Genomic DNA, 21087 nt, shown 5'->3' with positions numbered 1-21087 from the left:
TCTTTTTTTGAAATCAGGAACTGTATTTAAAGTAGTCATTTAGATGTTTGCTATAGCTTTTTATTTTATTGAATGATGAATTTTAAAAGGGCGACGCTCGTGCAGTAAATTGTTTCCGTTAGCGTATTTTGATTTAGAGACGCTACAGTTAATATCTATAGAGAGAGAGTTTTTTTTTTTTTTTTTGCAAGTTTTTAAGGGGAGATAATTGTCATGGCTTTATTTATTATTTGATTTACGAGTCTAAGGGCGGTAATTGGTTTAACTTAATTTATTAAAAAAAAAAAAAAAAAAAAATCTATTTTTACTAATGAGTAATTTTTAATGATTTATGGTGGTTTATATTTATTAAATTTAAACCAACGTTTATGATTACACGATAGAAGCTCGTGTCTTGAATTCAAGACACGAGCTTCTATCGTGTAATCATAAACGTTGGTTTAAATTTAATAAATATAAACCACCATAAATCATTAAAAATTACTCATTAGTAAAAATAGATTTTTTTTTTTTTTTTTTTTAATAAATTAAGTTAAACCAATTACCGCCCTTAGACTCGTAAATCAAATAATAAATAAAGCCATGACAATTATCTCCCCTTAAAAACTTGCAAAAAAAAAAAAAAAAAAAAAAAAAACTCTCTCTCTATAGATATTAACTGTAGCGTCTCTAAATCAAAATACGCTAACGGAAACAATTTACTGCACGAGCGTCGCCCTTTTAAAATTCATCATTCAATAAAATAAAAAGCTATAGCAAACATCTAAATGACTACTTTAAATACAGTTCCTGATTTCAAAAAAAGAAAAACCAAAAGGTAATTATATATCTATATATTTTTAAATCAAATTTATTATGTAAATTCAAAAATATATATATTTTTTCTACTCATTTCTATCTCTAACCTATACCAATTTTCTTATTAATTTTCTTATAAATTTTATATCCAAACCTTTTACTTCAATTTTTCAGATTCATCTGCCTTACTTTTAATGCTAGGTTTATTTTTGGTGTCTTTTCAATTCAATAGAAATCCTCCTAAATTTGCTGATGAGGAGACCGTGCTTACCAAAAAAACTATGTATAATTATTCTACGTGACTTCATGTATACCACAAATAAAAAGCACGGATTTCCGAAACGATCGTACAGATAATTGACTTTGTTGTTGTTCCTTCTTATGAAACTGATTTTTAATTTAATTAAATTTTGATTTTTAAATTTTAAAAATTTTAAAACTTTTAAATTATAAATCACATTACTTAATATTGAATTAGCTCTAGGACATTTAACTATCGAGCTTATTATATATCTAAATTACAACGAGCATTTCCTGTATTTTAATTAAACTAGTAATTTCACTATTACATTAAAATACACTTAGCTCTTTAGACTATTATTCTAATCTCCTTTAAATTTATATATATATATATATATATATATATATATAACTATAAACTTTACTGTACATCACTATTAGTGTCCTAAGTGCATTTTCACACATTTCAGACATATATATATTTATTTGTCGTTTTTTTTTTTTTTTTCCAAACAATAAATACGGTCAATAATGGCTTTGCCTCGAAGCTCATTTTTTTTTTATTTACTTAGAAAGTCGCCCATAATTTGTTTGGAGGTATATAACATTTTTATTTATTTATATTTTTTAAAACAGTAATCTACGTACACGCGTGTTTCGAGGTAACTACCTCTAATCAGCATAGCTCGACTGTTTCTAGGGATCGAATTTCAGACTGTGTTTACCACAGTCTGGCGCCTTAACTGTTAGGACACGAACCCTAGATGACTTTACTGTTTATTTTTATCGCTTATAAATTTAGATTTGTTGTTGTTTTTTTTTCCAAACGATAAATACGGTTAATAGTGGCTTCGCCTTGAAGCTCATTTTTTTTTTTTTTATTTACTTAGAAAGTTGCCCATAATTTGTTTGGACGTATATAACATTTTTTTTTTTTTTTTAAACGGTAATCTGCGTACTAATAATAAGTAAATTAAAAAAAAAAAATATTATATACGTCCAAACAAATTATGGGCGACTTTCTAAGTAAATAAAAAAAAAAAAAAATGAGCTTCGAGGCGAACCCACTATTAACCGTATTTATCGTTTGGAAAAAAAAACAACAACAAATCTAAATTTATAAGCGATAAAAATAAACAGTAAAGTCATCTAGGGTTCGTGGCCTAACGGTTAAGGCGTCGGACTATGGTAAACATGGTCTGAAGTTTGATCCCTAAAAACAGTCGAGCTACGTTGCTGAGAGGTAGTTACCTCCAAACACGCGTGTACGTAGATTACTGTTTTAAAAAAAAATAATATATATATATATATATATATATATATATATATATATTTAAGCAAGAAAGAATGATCAGATCAGTAGCACCCAAATGTGGCAGCAGCATTCCATCTTTAGGACATATCTAACTTTTATTCCTGCATTAGGAATGAGTTACTTTCTAAACTATTAAAATGATCCAATAATTTCTCTAACAATCTTAGCAGAAAAATCCCATTTTAAAGTCAAAGTTAGTTCCAGAAACTTAAAGTAATAAGCTTTTTCAAGAAAACAGCCATTTGTTTCAATGGGAGCACAACAAGGATTTGAACATTAAAAGTTAAAGTTAAGAAATTTGGTTATAGATTTACAAAACATAACAAGCACTCCTGCGCCCTCCCCATTAAACCACATGCTTCAGATCAATGTAGAGAGAGAGAGAGAGAGAGAGAGAGAGAGAGAGAGAGAGAGAGAGAGAGAATCATCAAACTCTTAATCATCCATGCTCTTAGACGTGCTGCCGTCTGCATTAGGGTTAGGTCATCTACATAAATATCAACAAATGATTATAGAATATGATTTGGATGATCATTAATGAAAACCTTGAAGAGAGTTGTCCAGAATGGATCATAAAGTATGCGTTGAAACTATGTACTTCAAACTTCTGCTACTCAACAACTACTTTTATAGGCCTATCAGAAAGAGAGGATTTTATAGTTGAGAAGTCATTGACAGATATTTCACAGCTAGAAAGCTTGCAAAGCAGCTCTTTGTGCAGATCATATTAAAGTCATTGATACGTGCAAATCTATGCTAGAAACAAAAGTCTTATGGAGAGATTCACATGCTATATGATATTAGCACTTCCTCAGTTTGTGGTATGAAATTTGGTACTTATGCAGAGAATGACCAGTTTTTCCATGGATGTTGTGTTTGCATATTCCGGCAACTTGCATAAACTGCTGGAATATGTAGTGTTGATCAAATTTTAAAATAATTGAAAACATTGCATAGTAATTTCAATTAAGAAAAAGGAAATAAAATAATAAAAAATTCAACCTGTTAAATTTCATGAATATATATATTTTTTTGTAAAATGCGTAGCAACAAATGAATCTTCTTTTTGTTATAATGTTATAGTTTTGAGGGGGTTACATTAAAATTATTTTTTATAACAAAATATTTTTTGTCTACTCCATTTTTAATTCTGTTAAGGTTAGGAAGGGGTGGGTTATACATCTTTTATTTTTTGGAAAGATTTTCTGTTATCTGCCAAGGATTCTTGGTGAATGTCTCGTAGGATTTTTTTCCAATCAAACTATGTTTTGAACAGATTGACGCACTCTTGCTATGAATTTCGAACAGTTGTAATGTAATGAGACCACGTTTATTATAATCTTTATTTTTCCAATTTCAAAACAGGACTTGGAAAAAAAAGTTCCAGATTGCAAGGAGGTCCACTGCTTATATTGGCTTTCGTGCATGTCCAGGTGAATCTTTCATTCACGATGCTTCTTTTTTTGTTTTTTTAAATGCATTTTCTTGCACATGTTCAGTATCTTATACAACTTCTGATTAATTTCTATTCCTGGTAAAATAAAAGAACTTTTTCTGGCAACTGTAACATGATCTACAAGCCACCTAGATTTATCTTTGAATTCTTTTTCTGTCCCCAATGATGCCCAGTGAGTGACGTCACCAAATTCAACCGTTCTGGGTGCCAGTTGGTCTCTTGGTGCTCAGTGGTCATTATGGCGAAGGTTCTGTACGGCAAATTACCACTTCTCCCACATTGTAGAAAGATCAAAAGGGGAAATTATTCAGCACTTGCTGCCAAATTTTGTATCACTAGAGAAGAAAGGTCATTTAAACCAAAAGAAGAAAAAATAACATTTCAACAAGTGGTCTTTTTGGATAACGTAACAATAACTATTTGTGGAAAAAGATCATACACTGATTCTTCACATGCTATTAATATTTGTGTTTGGACAGTACTATTTGGCAAAATCTGGGCGGTTTTCAAGTTTAGTCATCTACCCTAAGTCTGAGGGTCAGTTTTTCAGTGACGTGCAGTCTAGTAGAGAGAGCAGGGTGATTTTGGGCGATTTTCAAGTTTAGTCATCAACCCTAAGTTTGTATTTTATATCTGCTTGTATTGATGTTGAATATGTTTATATTGTTAATAAGTATCTACTTAATGAATATAAATATTTATATTTTATATCTTTATTTCATCTTATACCAATATTGAAAGATAGTTAAAATCATAATTTATATCATTACTTAAATCTATATTATTTTTTCCCTTTTGTGGGCTCAAGGATGCAAAGTCCCTGTTCTAGAACTCAATATAAAATCCTAATATCATTTTGAATATTATTTGACCATTTTATCCTATTCTTATACTACTAATGTATTAACAATTTTTTAACCATATCTTAATCCCTCTTTTAAATAATTAAAAATTTAAATGCTTCTACCCCATGCTTTGTACTTACCATCTCTTTTCCACTTACAATGTAAATTCTGTTTCAATTCTTTTCAACAGTGTAACTTTTCAATAAAGATATATATACTTAGTATTAACTCCATTAATCCTAATCTATATATGCGGGGGTACAGAAATACCTGGTTTAAAACCCAGGCATGAAGCTACCCCTCTTGAAGCTAATGAACTCCTAGATTTCTCTAGGTCATCCATGTTGAAGGAAAATTTTGATGCTAAACCTGTGATACCGATCTCCATATGTCTTGGCACCAAATAAACAGAGGAGGGAAGCCTCTTGAATCTTGGTCAACAACTTTCCTAGAGCTGGTGACTCAAACAAATTACCGGTTTGAAAACCTAAACTACTTAAGAAGATAGGTTTTGCCTATTACCTGGTTTTTACACTCCTTTGCTTATTAGCCAGGTGCGATCACATGAACTCAACATAGATACCCAGTGCTTGTCCTTGTTTCCTGACTAGGGCTATGAGGGTACCACTTTGATAATTTGGCTGCTGTACTCCGACTGACCCAAAGCCCAACTCTTTGGTAGTACTTAGAGCGGCTGCTCCATCATCAGTCATATAATATTAGAATGGTTGTAGTGCCATGCCGACATTGTAAAGTTACTCTACACCTATCTCTTGTGGGCTTTTCCAAGGCTACAATCCTGTGAATGAGGAGTCAGCTAATGTTCTACTTCTGGTAGTATTATGCACATCCTATGAGAGGTGCTGGACAAAGTGTCCAGCACCTCTCACCCTAAAACTAAAACTATTAAGTAAAATAATAGCTCAAATAAAAACTATAATCAACCCAAATGCAAACTCAAACAAAACCAAACTGCCTCGTCAAATTCACTATTATCTGTGAACTTAGAACTAACTTAGATGATGCAGAATCATTTCTCCTAACAAACTCCTTGGATATTTTAACGTAAAGTGAAACTAAGCTACACTCCTCCATCCTCTCTAACAACTTTAACATGCCTGGACTCAGACAAACATATGCACACACTTGGAATCTCTATTTGAAACACTCTACCCTTGACTAGAGAATTTAAACTAGAATCAGACGACCAGTTTGAATGTTCTTTAGACTAAACCTGCAACATAAAGTTAGCTACTTAGATTTTCTCTACTGTTCTCCCTCGACCCAAGACTGTACCCCAATAAACCAAGTGTCTGACAGCATAGATACAACACTCTCCCTAGATACTAGTGCCCAAGTACATGGGTTTGATGACTTTAATGTCCACCACAGTAATTGGCTTCGTTTCTCTAGTTACACAGATGCAGCTGATATCATCACACATAGCTTTTCCCGACCCATCTCCCTGAACGACAGGGTCAGCAAGTCTCACTTTCAGATCTATTTCTGACCACAGTTCTCGAGGATTGTGTAACAAATGCCCATAGTCCAATATTGTGATAATAGTAGAAATCACCCTAAACTCTTGACCACATATGTATTATCTTTTCTCTTACTTCAGAACAGAGTGCAAATGAGGATAATGAAAGGTTCAAAGCAGCAATTAAAGCACATGTTCTCACACAGAAGTTCTTTAGCAAACAACACTCTCCACAATGGTTTGCCTCTGATTGTGCAGCTGCCATTGCTCAAAGGCAGCATGCATTCTGCAGACTTATCAGACATAAGGCAAAAGTTTGCAGAAGGTAGAAATAATTGTAAGAGAAAAGTAGCTGCAACCAAGAGAAGGCATTCCGAAGTCACCAGAAAACGCCTTGAGTTGCAGAAATTAGGAACTCGCAATTTCTGGAAAATTTATAACTGTGTACTAAATTTGTAATAAATTTTCCAGAAATTACACTTTTATAGTGTACTAAATAATGGGCAATGAACAATTCTCCCACTATCTAATAATCTTGAGATTGTCTGCACAGCAACCAAAAAGGCAAATTTGCTTACCTGACAGTTTTTCTCTAACTCCACTATAGACACAACAAATCGCCCCCTTCCAATTTTTTTTTGTAGACAGAAGCCGTACACGATCTGAAAATCACCCCTTCACTTGTTTATGATGCCATAAAAAACTAGACACCTTGAAGGCATATATGGGCTCGATCTTATCCCTGCTATACTATTTTAAAAATGCTTCGCTAAGGTTGCTCCGGTTCTCTCTAAAGTCTTCAACAAATGCCTTACTGAATCTCGCTTTCCTGAGTGCTGGAAAATTGCTTCTGTTGTACCAGTTTTCAAGAATTCTGGTGAAAGAACTGACCCACTAAATTATTGCCTCATTAGCCTCCTCCATCTCTTCATCAAAATCTTTGAGTCCTTAACCAATTAAGCATTAGTTCGCCACTTCTTAGATAATAAACTTTTTTCTGATTGAGAGCAAGGATTAAGGCAAGCCATTCTACTGCAAATATCCAAACTATAATCTCTGAATGTATATACCATGCAGTGGATAAGGAAGGGTAGGCTAAGTCAGTAACCTTACTTAAGGCCTTTGACAGGGTTTAGCACGATGGTCTTCTTATGAAAATTAAATGATATAGTATTACTGGACGTATACTTAACAATCAAATCGTCCTTAGATTAGCAATACCAGACACCATAACGTTCAGCGCTGGACAAGGCACACACTACTACTTAATTTGACACTCATAGGCTTTAAATCAGTAATAAGTACATTTCTACTACCTCCATTAAAATAAAACTTATATAACTGGATTCACAATAAAATTTACTTTAAAATGGTATTTTAATATTTTTGTTGTGATTTGTATAATCAAAGAAATCGCTATTTAAATCTGACTATTAACGATGAAACCTGCCAGCAGAGCATGCCCGCTGGTGGTAGATCACTTTTTGCAAATAAATGGTTGGGGTTAGGGTTCACATAAATACTCAAAGCGGAAGTTGTACCAGTCGAAAACGTTTCTAGTTGTTTTAGCTAATTAGGAAAAAGAATTGTCTTAGCTTCAAAATTTGAACACAACACGTACGTCTTTACAGTCAAAAGTTAGAATATCTCAGAGTTGATGCTTTGTAGTACAAAGATAATTAAAGATAGAAACCGTGTTCAGACACTATTTAATAGCAAATATATTAATTTCTTTTGTTCTAAAATTTGAAAAGAATTGGATAAAAACTTATGCACAAATCGCTAGAAGTAGTGACAACTGCATATAAACATGAAAATATTTGTGTGCCAAGATGCGCACAAAAAATCTGTAAACAAGTGTTCGTCAACTAACTTACGAACATAAAGTATTTTATTTTTGTTATTATTTAGAAAACATAAGTTTTAATTATGGACAGGAAAAGAATATTTTTAAAAAATAAATTCTTTGAAAAAGGATAACCAACAATGACTATGCTTTTAAATCAGTTAAAACACACAAACCACTTATCCATTTCAGTAAAAGAATAAGTTTTATTGAGTTTGTTTTACAGTCCACAGAGGTATGAAGAAGTGATCAAAAAACAAATGTATAACAAATAAATGTTACCATAAGCAAGTTACTCTTCTACCTATCTCGATAAATTTTTGGTGTTGTAAATGTTTATTCTGTTCAAAAAACAAGTAGTGTCAAGTGTTACATGAGAACAAGAAAAAATGGCTGTGATGTCTCTTGAAGTCTCAACAATGACTTAAAAATAAAAAAATTATACAAAATAGTGGTAAAAACTAAACCAATAATTGTCACAATAACTTGAAACCGTTAAAATGAAATTTAATTATCCTAATTAGTTTAATGAACTTGAAAACATTATAATTGTAATCTGTACAAAATTTCCTCCCATTTGATATGCTACAAGCCATATTTTGTTTAATCAATTTCTTTAAATCGTTTTGTGGTGGCCACCTTGGATTTCCTGGTTGCCATCTTGGATTTCTCATGGTGTAAATGACAAATGATAAAGTGCATCAGAATAACATTTCGCATGATGATAAAGCCTTACCTCTCATTTTTTTAACTGTTTTTTTTTTATGATACTTCTACTTAAAGCCATTAAAATGAAACTTAATTATGCTAATTTGTATGTTAATAAGTTTAATGTACTTGAAAACAAAATTCTGATCTGTACAAAATTTCCTTTAATTTAATATGCTACAAGTCATATTTTGTTAATTACTTTGAACTGTGTCATGGTGGCCATTTTGGATTTCTCGGTTGCCATCTTGAATTTCCTGGTTGCCATCTTAGACTTTTCATGATGTTATAATGGCAAACGATAATGTCTCTCAGAATAATACTTCCTCTGATGATAAAGCCTTACTTGCCATTTTTCTTAGTTGTTTTTATGATGTTTCTACTTAAAGCTGTTAAAATGAAACTGGAATATGCTAATTAATATGCTAATTAGTCCGTACGTTACCAAGTGAGATGGTAATAAATAATGTCAACTGAACCTTCATGGTATTATAATAATTTGTTCAAAATTTCATTATAATATCTTAAAAAGATCTGAAGATACAGTTTTTTTTTTAAAGATGGGTTAGTCTGTAAATTGTGCAAATTTCCTACTATTTTCAGTCACAAGCATATATGCATTTGAATAGGATCGACTTAAGGCAAAATGTCCAGTGAACCACACATTTTTTTGATACTTTGAATGGTCATAACTCCAGTTCAAAAGGGCCAATTTTAAAAAACAAGATATTATTTCTTTATTTTTTATGCTCTTTTCAATAATGCTTGATTTGAGTTTATTCAATCTAAAGAAAAAACTGGTGTGGTATTGCTACTTAAGAGAAAAATTTAGATTGTCTTTGATGGCTGTACATCTAAAGAACATGATATAAATGCGGGTGTGCCACAGGAGACAATCCTCAGACCTTTATTATTATTACTAGATGCTATTTTTGTTCAACAAAATGCAAAAATAATACTTTTTAAGTACATAACTAAATAATGTTAGGCTAAATGTAGGTGCGTAATACCAAGACCGTCTTAAAAGACAAGATGGCCGGTGGGCAAAAATAATTTAATCTGCTGACGTCATCACGGGTAGTCCATTAGTTGCTTCTTGACACCGGTAAACACCGGTAGTCACTCGTGGATATCTCTATTCAGCAAAGTAAGTTTTAACGTGCTCCCTCCTGTATTTAACACGATGTAACTATAATTTAATTCAATATTATCATCCTAAGTTTTTTACCATTCAAAAGAAGAAGCTTCAAATAAATTGCTAATATTAAAAAAATTTTTTTACAGCATACAAAACTAATGAAAATGCGAGACAACATCGACTCTTTTGAAGAGACGATTTTTTTAAACTGTTGACACATGTTTTACAAATCTAGCAAAAATTAATTTTCCTGAAATTTTCAATATTTAAAAATAAATTATGCCGGCTGATAACATTTTTAAACTTTTTTTAAAGCTAGAAAGATAAAATTTAAAAATACTTATATATATATATATATATATATATATATATATATATATATATATATATGAAACTTAAAAGTAAAAAAAAACAAAAAAAAACGCGCGTTCATTTCGGGTTTGTATTACTGCACACATAGATTCGAAAAAGTTGTCAAAAAACAAATATATGACAAATAAATGTTATCAAAGGCAAGATAAGTTACTTTTCTACCAAACTAGATATATTTTTCGTGTTTTTATTCAATGTAACATGTTTAGTCAGCTCGAAAAACAAGGTGTTATAAATAAAAAAAACTAGAAAAAATATATGTCAAGCTATGTCACGGTAACATATATTGAGCGAGTTTTTAACAGTATTTTAACCAGTTTTTTATTTCTAACACCTTTTCCCAAACTTACCGTGTTAAAGAGGGAGTCAGACGCCATCTTGAATTTTCCAATACATCGGTAAACACTGTATGGTTTTCGAGCTGAATAAACATGTTACATTGAATAAAAACACGAAAAATATATCCAGTTTGGTAGAAAAGTAACTTATCTTGCCTTTGATAACATTTATTTGTTATATATTTGTTTTTTGACAACTTTTTCGAATCTATGTTTACAGTAATACAAACCCACGTATTTTAACAAACTGAAAATATGGATATAAAAAAATGATTTTGCATGTTATTTTTGTTATGTGGTGAAATAATCTTAAATAAGAAACATGATTTTTTCTTTAGGTTAATTATTTTTTTACTGTGCAATATTTCATGAATTTATTAAAAATATTGTTTTTGATTTTGAAAAAATATTGTGGTTCATTTGCATTTAAAAATATTGTGGTTCATTTTGATTAAAAAATATTCATTTTGATTTAAAAAAAAATATTGTTCATTTTGATTAAAAATATTCCTTTTGATTAAAAAAAAAATTCATTTTGATTTAAAAAATATTGTTCATTTTGATTTAAAAAATATTGTTCATTTGATTAAAAAAATAGTTTAATTTTAATATTTCAAATGTTTTGCTTGTGTTCTGCTTCAAATATTCATAATCTTACATGCATAATTTTCATTTAATTATATTAAATAAACTTCAAGTTTACTACAAATCAAATCGTGTTCCTTCACTTTTTAAAAATGTAATAAGTAATTAAAGAACGCATTCTAATCTTTAAAATCTATAATACAACGAAATATTCAATTGCTTATAAACAACTTGTGTTTTATTATTTTTTATTATTAATATTAGATGAGTTTCAGTATAAATCATTGTGTTCTTTCTTTATTTCAATCCAATTTTGAAGTTTTGTAACGCTGTCTGTAAAAATTACTGTTCATTATTGACAGTCTAAGAGTTCCACATATCTTGCTTGTTGGGACCTCGGCGATGACGTCATTTTTTCAGCTGGCCGGCCATCTTTATAACGAAGGCCACGGTAATACGCAAGTAATGACACATGCTTTCGTTTTAACAGATATTTAATTTAGAGTCAATTCTTCTGAGAATTTCAATATGTATGCAAACGCTAACCTACAATTGAACACCAAGTTCAAAACTTTCCAGTTAGAAAGTATTTCTCATATTGCCAACACAAATTCTGATCACGTTTTAGTATTATTTTATCTTCATTTAATTGCAGTTCAATTTTAAATTTTAAAACCTTGTCCAAGAATATTTAAGAAAAAAAGCCAAGTTTATTTTTGATATCCATTCTTTGGGAATAAAAAAATTACCAAAAGAATAGGTGTTTTGTTACAATTACACCGCCATGCAAAAGAAAAGTGTTAAAGATTTCTTTTTTAAACAGTCAAATTTTTAGCTTACTTCAATATATAGAAACTTTTAGAATCTCAGCACATTTTTAATAATAAAGAAAAGTTTTAAAAATATTTTATTTCATTTCATGATAATATTATGGACATTGCCATACTTACTATTTTTTATATTTTTAACATTATTTACCATGGTGTATGTATCTAAATATTTTTCATGTATAATTGGTTGATGGTTGCTTGGTTGGTTGTTTTTGTTTTACGGCATATCAACCCTTTTCGGGTTATTTAATGCTGAATCCAAAGATTTTGAAGAAAAAATTTTTAATAGAATATATTTGTTGTTTTCAAGTTGGTTTTTATTTAACCCATAGTTGGAACCCTAAAAGTGTGCATTTTATAAATAATTCTTTTTGTAGTGTGTATTTTATAAATAATTCTTTTTGTAGTGTGCATTTTATAAATAATTTTTTTTGTAGTGTGTATTTTATAAATAATTTTTTTTGTAGTGTGTATTTTATAAATAATTCTTTTTATAGTGTGCATTTTATAAATAATTTTTTTTGTAGTGTGCATTTTATAAATAATTTTTTTTGTAGTGTGCATTTTATAAATAATTTTTTTTGTAGTGTGCATTTTATAAATAATTCTTTTCGTAGTGTGCATTTTATAAATAATTCTTTTTGTAGTGTGCATTTTATAAATAATTTTTTTTGTAGTGTGTATTTTATAAATAATTTTTTTTGTAGTGTGCATTTTATAAATAACTAGCGAGGGGTACTCGGCATTGCCCGGGTGTTTGGAGGTGTGTGTGTGTGGTTTTGGGTAAATAAAAAGAAAAATCGTTGGTTGTTAAAAATAAAAACAAAAAACGAAGCACGCGCTGTTGGAAAATAATAAAATGTGAAAAAAAAACAAAAAACAAAAAAAAAACAGGTGTCTGTTTTTGACGGGTTATTGACGTGAACTTTGAGTGCGGGACAGTGTTTTATTTAACGCGAGTCTGTGTTTTTATACGAAAAAGCTTAATGCACATGCAGCGATGGTAAACGATAGCTATTCAGCAGTTAACATTTTCTGCGGGACAGTTTTTAATGAGGTCAATAAACCGGTTTGTTTGTTGTGAACAAACTTTGGAAAAAAACAGCTCCCTGTTTGTCAGGGGGAGTGTCTTGTCTCGAAATGAAAGCAACCGTCTGATATGACGAAGCCGACATTGACCAAATGTTACATAGCTTTCTAGAGACCACTGGCCGTGGGCCAGTATTTCGAATCGAGTTTCGCTTTTTTTTTTTTTTTAAATACCGAAAAACGAATGCAACACATGCAGATCCGAAAATGTTGAATAATTAACATTTCAAAATCGGGCAAATTAAATAAAGAGGCGACCACCGTTGTTAAGTCATAGATATTATCATTTAGACGCGATATAAAAAGTTTTAAAAATGAGCGACGGCCTTGAGAATCCGCCGGAAAAAAGCCTTTTGAAGACATACACAAAAAGCGAACACACATTTTCGCTTTTATATATATAGATTTTTTTTGTAGTTTGTATTTTATAAATAATCTTTTTTTGTAGTGTGCATTTTATAAATAATCTTTTTTTGTAGTGTGCATTTTATAAATAATCTTTTTTTGTAGTGTGCATTTTATAAATAATTCTTTTTGTAGTGTGTATTTTATAAATAATCTTTTTTTGTAGTGTGCATTTTATAAATAATTCTTTTTGTAGTGTGCATTTTATACATAATTCTTTTTGTAGTGTGCATTTTATAAATAATTCTTTTTGTAGGGTGCATTTTATAAATAATTCTTTTTATAGTGTGTATTTTATAAATAATTCTTTTTGTAGTGTGTATTTTATAAATAATTTTTTTTGTAGTGTGTATTTTATAAATAATTTTTTTTGTAGTGTGTATTTTATAAATAATTTTTTTTTGTAGTGTGTATTTTATAAATGATTTCTTTTTTGTAGTGTGTATTTTATAAATGATTTTTTTTCTTTCCGATAGAATCCTGACAAGTATTATCGCTGCAGATTTCTCCATACTCCTCACTAAGCCAAAATTGGAAAAACTCACCACTGGATGCAATTTAAGGCCACTTGCAGAACCTGTAATACTTTGTGAGTGTTTTGTGCTGCAATAGTTTGACATAGGCAAACAATATTGGCTTAAATTCATAATATTATCATGCTGTAACATTTGAAAGTCCAATCAAATAAAAACAGTTCGTTTGTTACTGAGATTCTAAGAGTTCATTATTATATGCCAAAAAATTGGAATATTTAAAATAGAATACAATGCTTTTTTTTGTCATGGGGAAATGATTGTAAAAAAAAAATAAAATCACCAAAGAATGAAATAAAGCATCCAAAGGCAGCAGACTTAAAGCTTGTCGGTTCAGAAATGCTTTTAAGCTTAAAAGAAAAGCCAAAAGAAGCAGGAGTGAAAACAATACGATCACAATAGTCTTTTTTGTTGTTGTTTAATTATTAAAAAAGAAAGAAAATAAAGTTTTACAATGAAAAATGAGAAAATAGATAAAAAAAAATAAGGAAGGAGGAATGAATGATGGAATGAGTAATGTTGTCCAGTGATGAATGAAATTGATGAGTTTTTTTTTAAGGTAAAAAGCAGTTTCCTACCTGTGCCTCAGTTCCTCATCTACAGATTCTAGTAATGTCCTAGGAGAAGACAATGCACAACGCTAGATTCTTGTACATGAAAGACACAACTTCCTGTTGCTAGCTGCCATAGAACAGAACTGGCAACAACAAGAATTTCCCCAAACCCCCCACTTTTTTTCACCACATCCAATGGCAATAGAGAAAAAAAAAAGAGAAAAAAAAAAGACATATGCAATAGAAAAGCAATCTGTTCATCTTCATCATTACCAGACTCCATTGCACTGATTTTTACATTAAAAAAATTGAACCTAGCTTTGCAAGTGAGGTTTTGCTAGCTCTAAAAAAAAAAAAAAAAAAACTGTCTCCTATTTCTATTTTCCATTAAAGTAACAAATTATTTCATTGTCAGATTGTTAACTATGCTTTATTACAGGAAATAGTTTTAAAAAAATTCTGATTTAATGTTATCTTGGAGAACCTTTGTTTTGGAATTTTTTAAATGAAGATTAATAATTTAGATTATTCTGACTACTGTTCTCATTTTGGTTGTTATATTTACAACAAATTCCAGATGTAACCTCCTTTCTTTTTGGTGCATTCTTTTGAATCATGTATAGAATTTACAGAGAACTTTTTATTTAGTCCATACATATAAACTAGTGATTAAGAATTAGATTTGAGTCAATTAAGTCTTCTGAAGATTGAAGAAAATTCACTTTTTATTACATAAAAATGAACACATCTATGCTGTAATTTCTAATAAAATGAGAAGCATCTGTGCCAATGAATTAAAAAAAAAATATGGTCCAATTCAAAATTCTGTACAGGTTTCTGAGTCTGATATAAAAATTCTTCAGTCCAAATAAAAGGTTCCCAAGTCTGACTAAAAGGTTCCTAAGTTTAAAAAATGATTGATGGTTACAAGATGAGAATAGTTATCCAAATAATTCAAAGCATACACAAGAATCCTAATCCATTTTCATCTTTTAATTATATAACAACTATAGCAAGTGTTCATCACTGATAATATTTTAGCATGACTTAATGGTAATAAACGAGGATTTCAATTTTTCAATAGAAAAGATCTTTTAATTAAAGTGAAAAAAAAAAAAAAAAAAGCAAACTACTTTTCGCTAATTTTTAAGGTAGATTCTTACATGTATGATAATGGTTAAGATACCTTTAACAGAATATGATCTTAAATTGCTTTTAGTTGTGTGGATGATGATGAGCCATATCCCATGTGGTCCAACAAAAATGATTATTTTATCCTTTTAATTAGTTTGGATCTTTGATATGAAATGCATCCCAAAATTAGAGACTATAACTGTCGACTTTTACTTTAACACCCTTTTATAACAAAAATATAGCGTAAATATGATTTATCTACATATTAAATTAAATTAAAAAAAATATATATAGAAAATACATCATTTTTTTAATTTAGCTTGGCTTGTTAAATTGGGTGTGACAATATTTGCCCAACATCCTTTTATTTAAAAAGCATTTTTTTTAAATATTTTTAACTCTTGTTTGTTTATGAATTTTGATCAACTAAAAAGTTTTATAAATAAAAAAAATATTTTAATTACATTTTAAAAATTTTTTAATTAAAATAAATATGAAATTGAAAATGTACAGAAAAACATGCTATTCATTTTATTTACAAAACAACCCATTGGTTTATTATCTCTGCCAAAAAGATTATATTTTTGATTTAGTTTGTTTATTTATTAGTATACAGACTAGCGTCTACATTGGTTGAATAATCATCACCAAATTTGGTGAAATATCACCCATGGTTTTAAAACTAATTGAAATTTTGGATCAATTGTCAAAGTTACAGAAAAACTGAGTAACAAGTTTTGTTTTTGGTTCACCATGGAAACTTGCTACTTGATCCATAGCCTAGAAGTCACAAATATGACCTTAACTATGATCTTATAAAGTTTGGTTATAGTAAAATTTTTGACAGAATTTTTTCAAATTTAATGTATGGATCTGATGCTCTTGGCATATAACCACCATGCCAAATTTCAGCCGGATCAATTTTGGATTTATCAACATTTCCATGGCATAACTTTGCGAATACTTCATACAATAATAGAGAAGATAAGACTTACATTATTAGGTTATGTTCATGTTTTAAACATAACCAAAATAAAAATATCCGTGCTAAAAAAATATTGAACCTATTTTTTTTTAAATTATTTTAAAAGATCTGAAGAATTTTTCTTTTCCTTTATATTCAATCAGATTTAAAATTATAATCTAAACAATCAGATGCATTCAAGAAGTTTACTGAATTGAATTTTTTTGTCTTTTCTATAGATGAAACTGGTGCTTCTTTAAAATCAGAATAAAATGACTGCACTTTCTTTTATGGTGATAAATTCTAAAAGTATTTCAATAACAAATAACTAGTTTTGATTTATTTTTTATACAAAAAAATTTCCACTAATGCAAATTGTGAGTGCGTATTAAATTACAATCATATAAAACTATAGTCACTATTTCAACACTTGCTTCTAACTTTAGAAGTTGCACATTTTTTAATTAACCATTTTTCACGAATGAATAACTTATATTTTAAAATAAATTTTTCACCATTTTCTCTTTGTTAAAACTTGAATGTCCAAAATTAATTATCTTTCAAAAAGTTTCAAGAAATACTAGCAGCTATACATATATCCAATTGATAATCATAGTTTTGTACGGCTGTAGTTTAATGTAAGCACAAACATAGCAAAACCTCTGAACAGTGTTTTTCCTCTTCACGCACTTCCATTTTTCAAGCTCCTAAGAACATTTACATTATTAATAGAATATACAAATCAAGTTCTGTTAAATATTTCCTTTAACAATGCCTTTTTAATTCTTTTGTCACCATTATCTTTTTTTTATTCAATTTTAAAATGTTTTATGCTATTGCTTTTCTTTATGGCAACTTGTTCCGAAAAGCAAAAATATTCAATCGGTTAATAGATGTAGTTTTTGAAATCTGCAAGGGGTAATGTTATTATATAGCCAGTATATAAAAAATTAGAATATGGAAAAGCAGCGCAATTCTAAGAGCTAAATATGATTGACGCAGCCACATCTAAAAACTAATCTAAAACATAAGGCACTTTTTTTATGTTGCTTGATTGTAAAGAAGCTACAATAAAGTTCTAATACAAAACTTGTAAAACTAAACTATTTTGAATTTCAATTCCAGATGAAAGCCAGAAATTTAGATTTCATGGTTCAATGAGGAAAGTGACTTTAAAGCTTTCATCTTATAGAGGATTTGTTAACTGAAAAAATGTAATGAGAAAAGTAGCCCTTTCAAAGTTTAAACTAATTTCCATTTTAATATTTAATATCAAAATACATTCTGAAGTTTTGAAAGAGTCAAAACTATTGATTGAGATTGTCGGACTGACTTCCTCATCTTGGTTGTTATACTCACAACGTTTCGGCCGTTTTGCCCTCCGGCCTTCATCAGGTGTTTTGTATCGAACTGGGGAACCGTTTGTTAGGAGTCTCGAACCCAACCCTTTATTATTATTACGGGGATACCGTGTTCGGACTTCAGCTGGGCTCTGTAACATTCAAAAAGAATCAGCAACTATGTCCCAGAGTCTAGCTGGAGTCTGAACACGGTACCCCCGTAATAATAATAAAGGGTTGGGTTTGAGACTCCTAACAAACGGTTCCCCAGTTCGATACCAAACACCTGATGAAGGCCGGAGGGCAAAACGGCCGAAACGTTGTGACTATAACAACCAAGATGAGGAAGTCAGTCCGACAATCTCAGTCAATGAAAACACTTCATCTCAAAAATACAGACAATTACGAGTCCAAACTATTCTTCATTTGGAGCAGGGTGACATTAAAACTTTCTTTGAAACATGAATTCATCTATATTGATGCCAGTGTCGTACATGGAGCAAATTGGAAAATGAAGAGAGAACAAAACTGAATGCAATTCTTTAAAAATAAAAAAATAAATTCAGAATAATAAATAGGTTTAAAAAGTTTTGAGAAGAGTTTATTTTGCACATGAAATCATCTACAGTTATCAGCCATTTTAATTGTGAGATCCAGAGACAAAAACGAAATATATGATATGAAATATGATATATATATGTTAAAATAATTACATTAAAAAAATGAAAGAAAATTGAAAAATCTTTCAGAACTATTATTTTTTTATTTTATTTTTTTTTTAAATAGGATAAATTAGATGCACAAAATCAACATTTTTGTAATAAAACAAATGCAGAATTTTTTTTTTTTGCTTGCACATCAGCTTTAATTTTTTCATCACAGAAAAAGGAACAATTTCTTCTGAAAGAAACACTTTACTTATTTGTATAATCATTTTGATAAAAAAAACAATCATTAAGAATAATAGTAATTTCACATTTTAATTCCAAAACCCTCAACCATGATTCTAATTTATTGTCATCACTTACTGTAATAGCTACATTTTTAAATGAATCATGAAAGCCAATTTTTATCAACATTTACAGGTGCTTAAGATAGTAGTTTTCTTTAATTTTTTTTAACATTCAACATATGATAGTATGTGCAATACCTCGTCCAACCCGACGGTGTTAACACAGTTTCAGTGGTTAATATGTTACTGCCACTGCTATCATTCGCTTTTGTCACCAGACAAGGTGTTAATAAGCAGACATCCTTGCAGTTCCATTATAAATACAATTCAGATGTTCCTAACAAAATGTATTTATTTCATTAATGATCATGTAGATGTTCATAGTAATGGACACTAATGAATCTTGATATTACATGACATTTGCACAAAAATGATGTGCACATTTTGCATAATTGAGATTTCTTGATTTTGATTAAATGCATTGTGATGCCTGTTTACCTGTGGTTTTAAATGTGAAGTATTTTTCAACTAAATACCAGGGATGTCTATTTTTGAAAGAAACTGAGTCTCCATGAAACTCACGACATCCAATGTATTAAAGGCATCTGCTTTTATTTCCATCTCTTTTCAACATATCAGCTTTTTTTTTCATACAAGCACCCCATCTCCGTTTTTTTCCTTTATATTTAATCAGATTTAAAATTATAATCTAAACAATCAGATGCATTCAAGAGGTTTACTGAAATATGGACAATTTCAAAACATTAAATTAAGACAAAAAGAATGAATTCATCTAAAGAGTAGCGTTCAAATCTCATCAAAATTGAACAAAACAGTCACATTAGTTTGTGATATTAAAACTATGAGGTTTTAAAAGGCAAAAAAAAAAAAAAAAAAAAAAAAAAAAAAGTATGTACATTCTTGGTTGTCTCACGAATGGACTGATAAGCTGGTATGACTTTTTATTTAAGTATTGGTTTTGTGGAGAGACATGAAAGTAACCAACTTTCTCAAAAGACTTTGGTGACCCCAATTGACACTGGTTACCCGACCCCCACCCCCAGTTATTGGCCTCAAATGACTAAACTGGGATTGTATTTACAAACCTGGAAAAATAATCACACCACAAAAGCTCTGAAAATGTGTACAAGTTTTTTCCGTGTTAGATTAATCTGAAGTATTTTCAACACAGTAAAACAAACAGATTTAATGGAAATAAAGAACATGACTATTCATATCGATAAGCCACTAAAACTGTTATCTTGCTTGTAATTGTGCACACTTTTTGTTTATACATGAATATTTTAGATGGTGAGAGGAAGGGTAAATAATATTAAGGGCAAATGATGAGTGAAGTGGTAAAAGGAATGACATGATGCAAATATTGAGAGTGGAAGGGAAATGGAGAGAAAGTGAGATTAAGGTGGAGCGAGGGGGAGGGGGATAAAAGTGAGAGAGAGAGTTTATTATGAAATTACAAAAGATTCATTGGGACATTCCAAAAGGTCTTCATAAATTTGTCTTATTCAAATGATTCAAACTACTTTTCTCATCTTGGTTGGTTAACTCTGACAGATTGATCTTTTTGAACACTGGAATCTTTGTTGCACTTTTCAGAATTTTAAACTAAACCATATTTTATCCGTTGGAATAGATTGTTTATCAGCCATGGCAGTTTTTATAAATATTTGGAAATCTCAAACGGTTCATAAATATTTAATAATATCTATAAGAAATACTGATCCAATGGCTCATGGGTGGTTTTAGTTACAATTACAATCATGTAAAAAATATTAAACAAAAGTATCTATTATTTGGGAATTTTTTTTAGATGAGGCTTGATAATTTGTATTATTCAGACTACTATTTTCACCTTACATGTTATTTTCACAACTTTTAACTTCAGGTGTGCCTTGTTGAACTCTTAATTTATACAAAATTTTTAACTGAATCCAATTCATGTAATCCATGGGGGTAGAGTGTTCTCGTTTCATCAGCCATAACTCCATAGATGTCTTAATTTATCTAATATATTAGTATTGAAGATTGAACCTTCAACCTTTGTCACTTAGAACTGATTACTACTTAACATATGGACATGTAGTGCAACAGGATAAAGCTTATTACTAATTAGTTCTAAGGAACCATCTTCTCGAGATCGAAGA

At 29.8% G+C, this 21087-nt stretch overlaps 1 protein-coding gene across 6 annotated transcripts in view; it reads right to left on the bottom strand.

Annotated features, from left to right (window-relative positions):
• LOC145256384 (mitogen-activated protein kinase kinase kinase kinase 5-like) overlaps positions 1 to 21087 on the bottom strand; it is a 662642-nt gene that overhangs the window by 211068 nt on the left and 430487 nt on the right. For 3 of the 6 annotated variants that reach the window (XM_080115226.1, XM_080115223.1, XM_080115228.1), the window contains exon 14: positions 14557 to 14595. The exons of the other annotated variants lie outside the window; for them this stretch is intronic. In XM_080115226.1, coding sequence (XP_079971352.1) covers positions 14557 to 14595 — 39 coding nt within the window. The remainder of the gene's footprint in view (positions 1 to 14556; positions 14596 to 21087) is intronic. 6 annotated transcript variants of the gene reach the window in all.

Source organism: Euprymna scolopes, chromosome 32 (genome assembly GCF_053919585.1).
Source record: "Euprymna scolopes isolate OS-2025 chromosome 32, ASM5391958v1, whole genome shotgun sequence".
NCBI classification, from domain to species: Eukaryota; Metazoa; Mollusca; class Cephalopoda; order Sepiida; family Sepiolidae; genus Euprymna; species Euprymna scolopes.
This window is presented reverse-complemented; position numbering and strand designations above follow the sequence as displayed.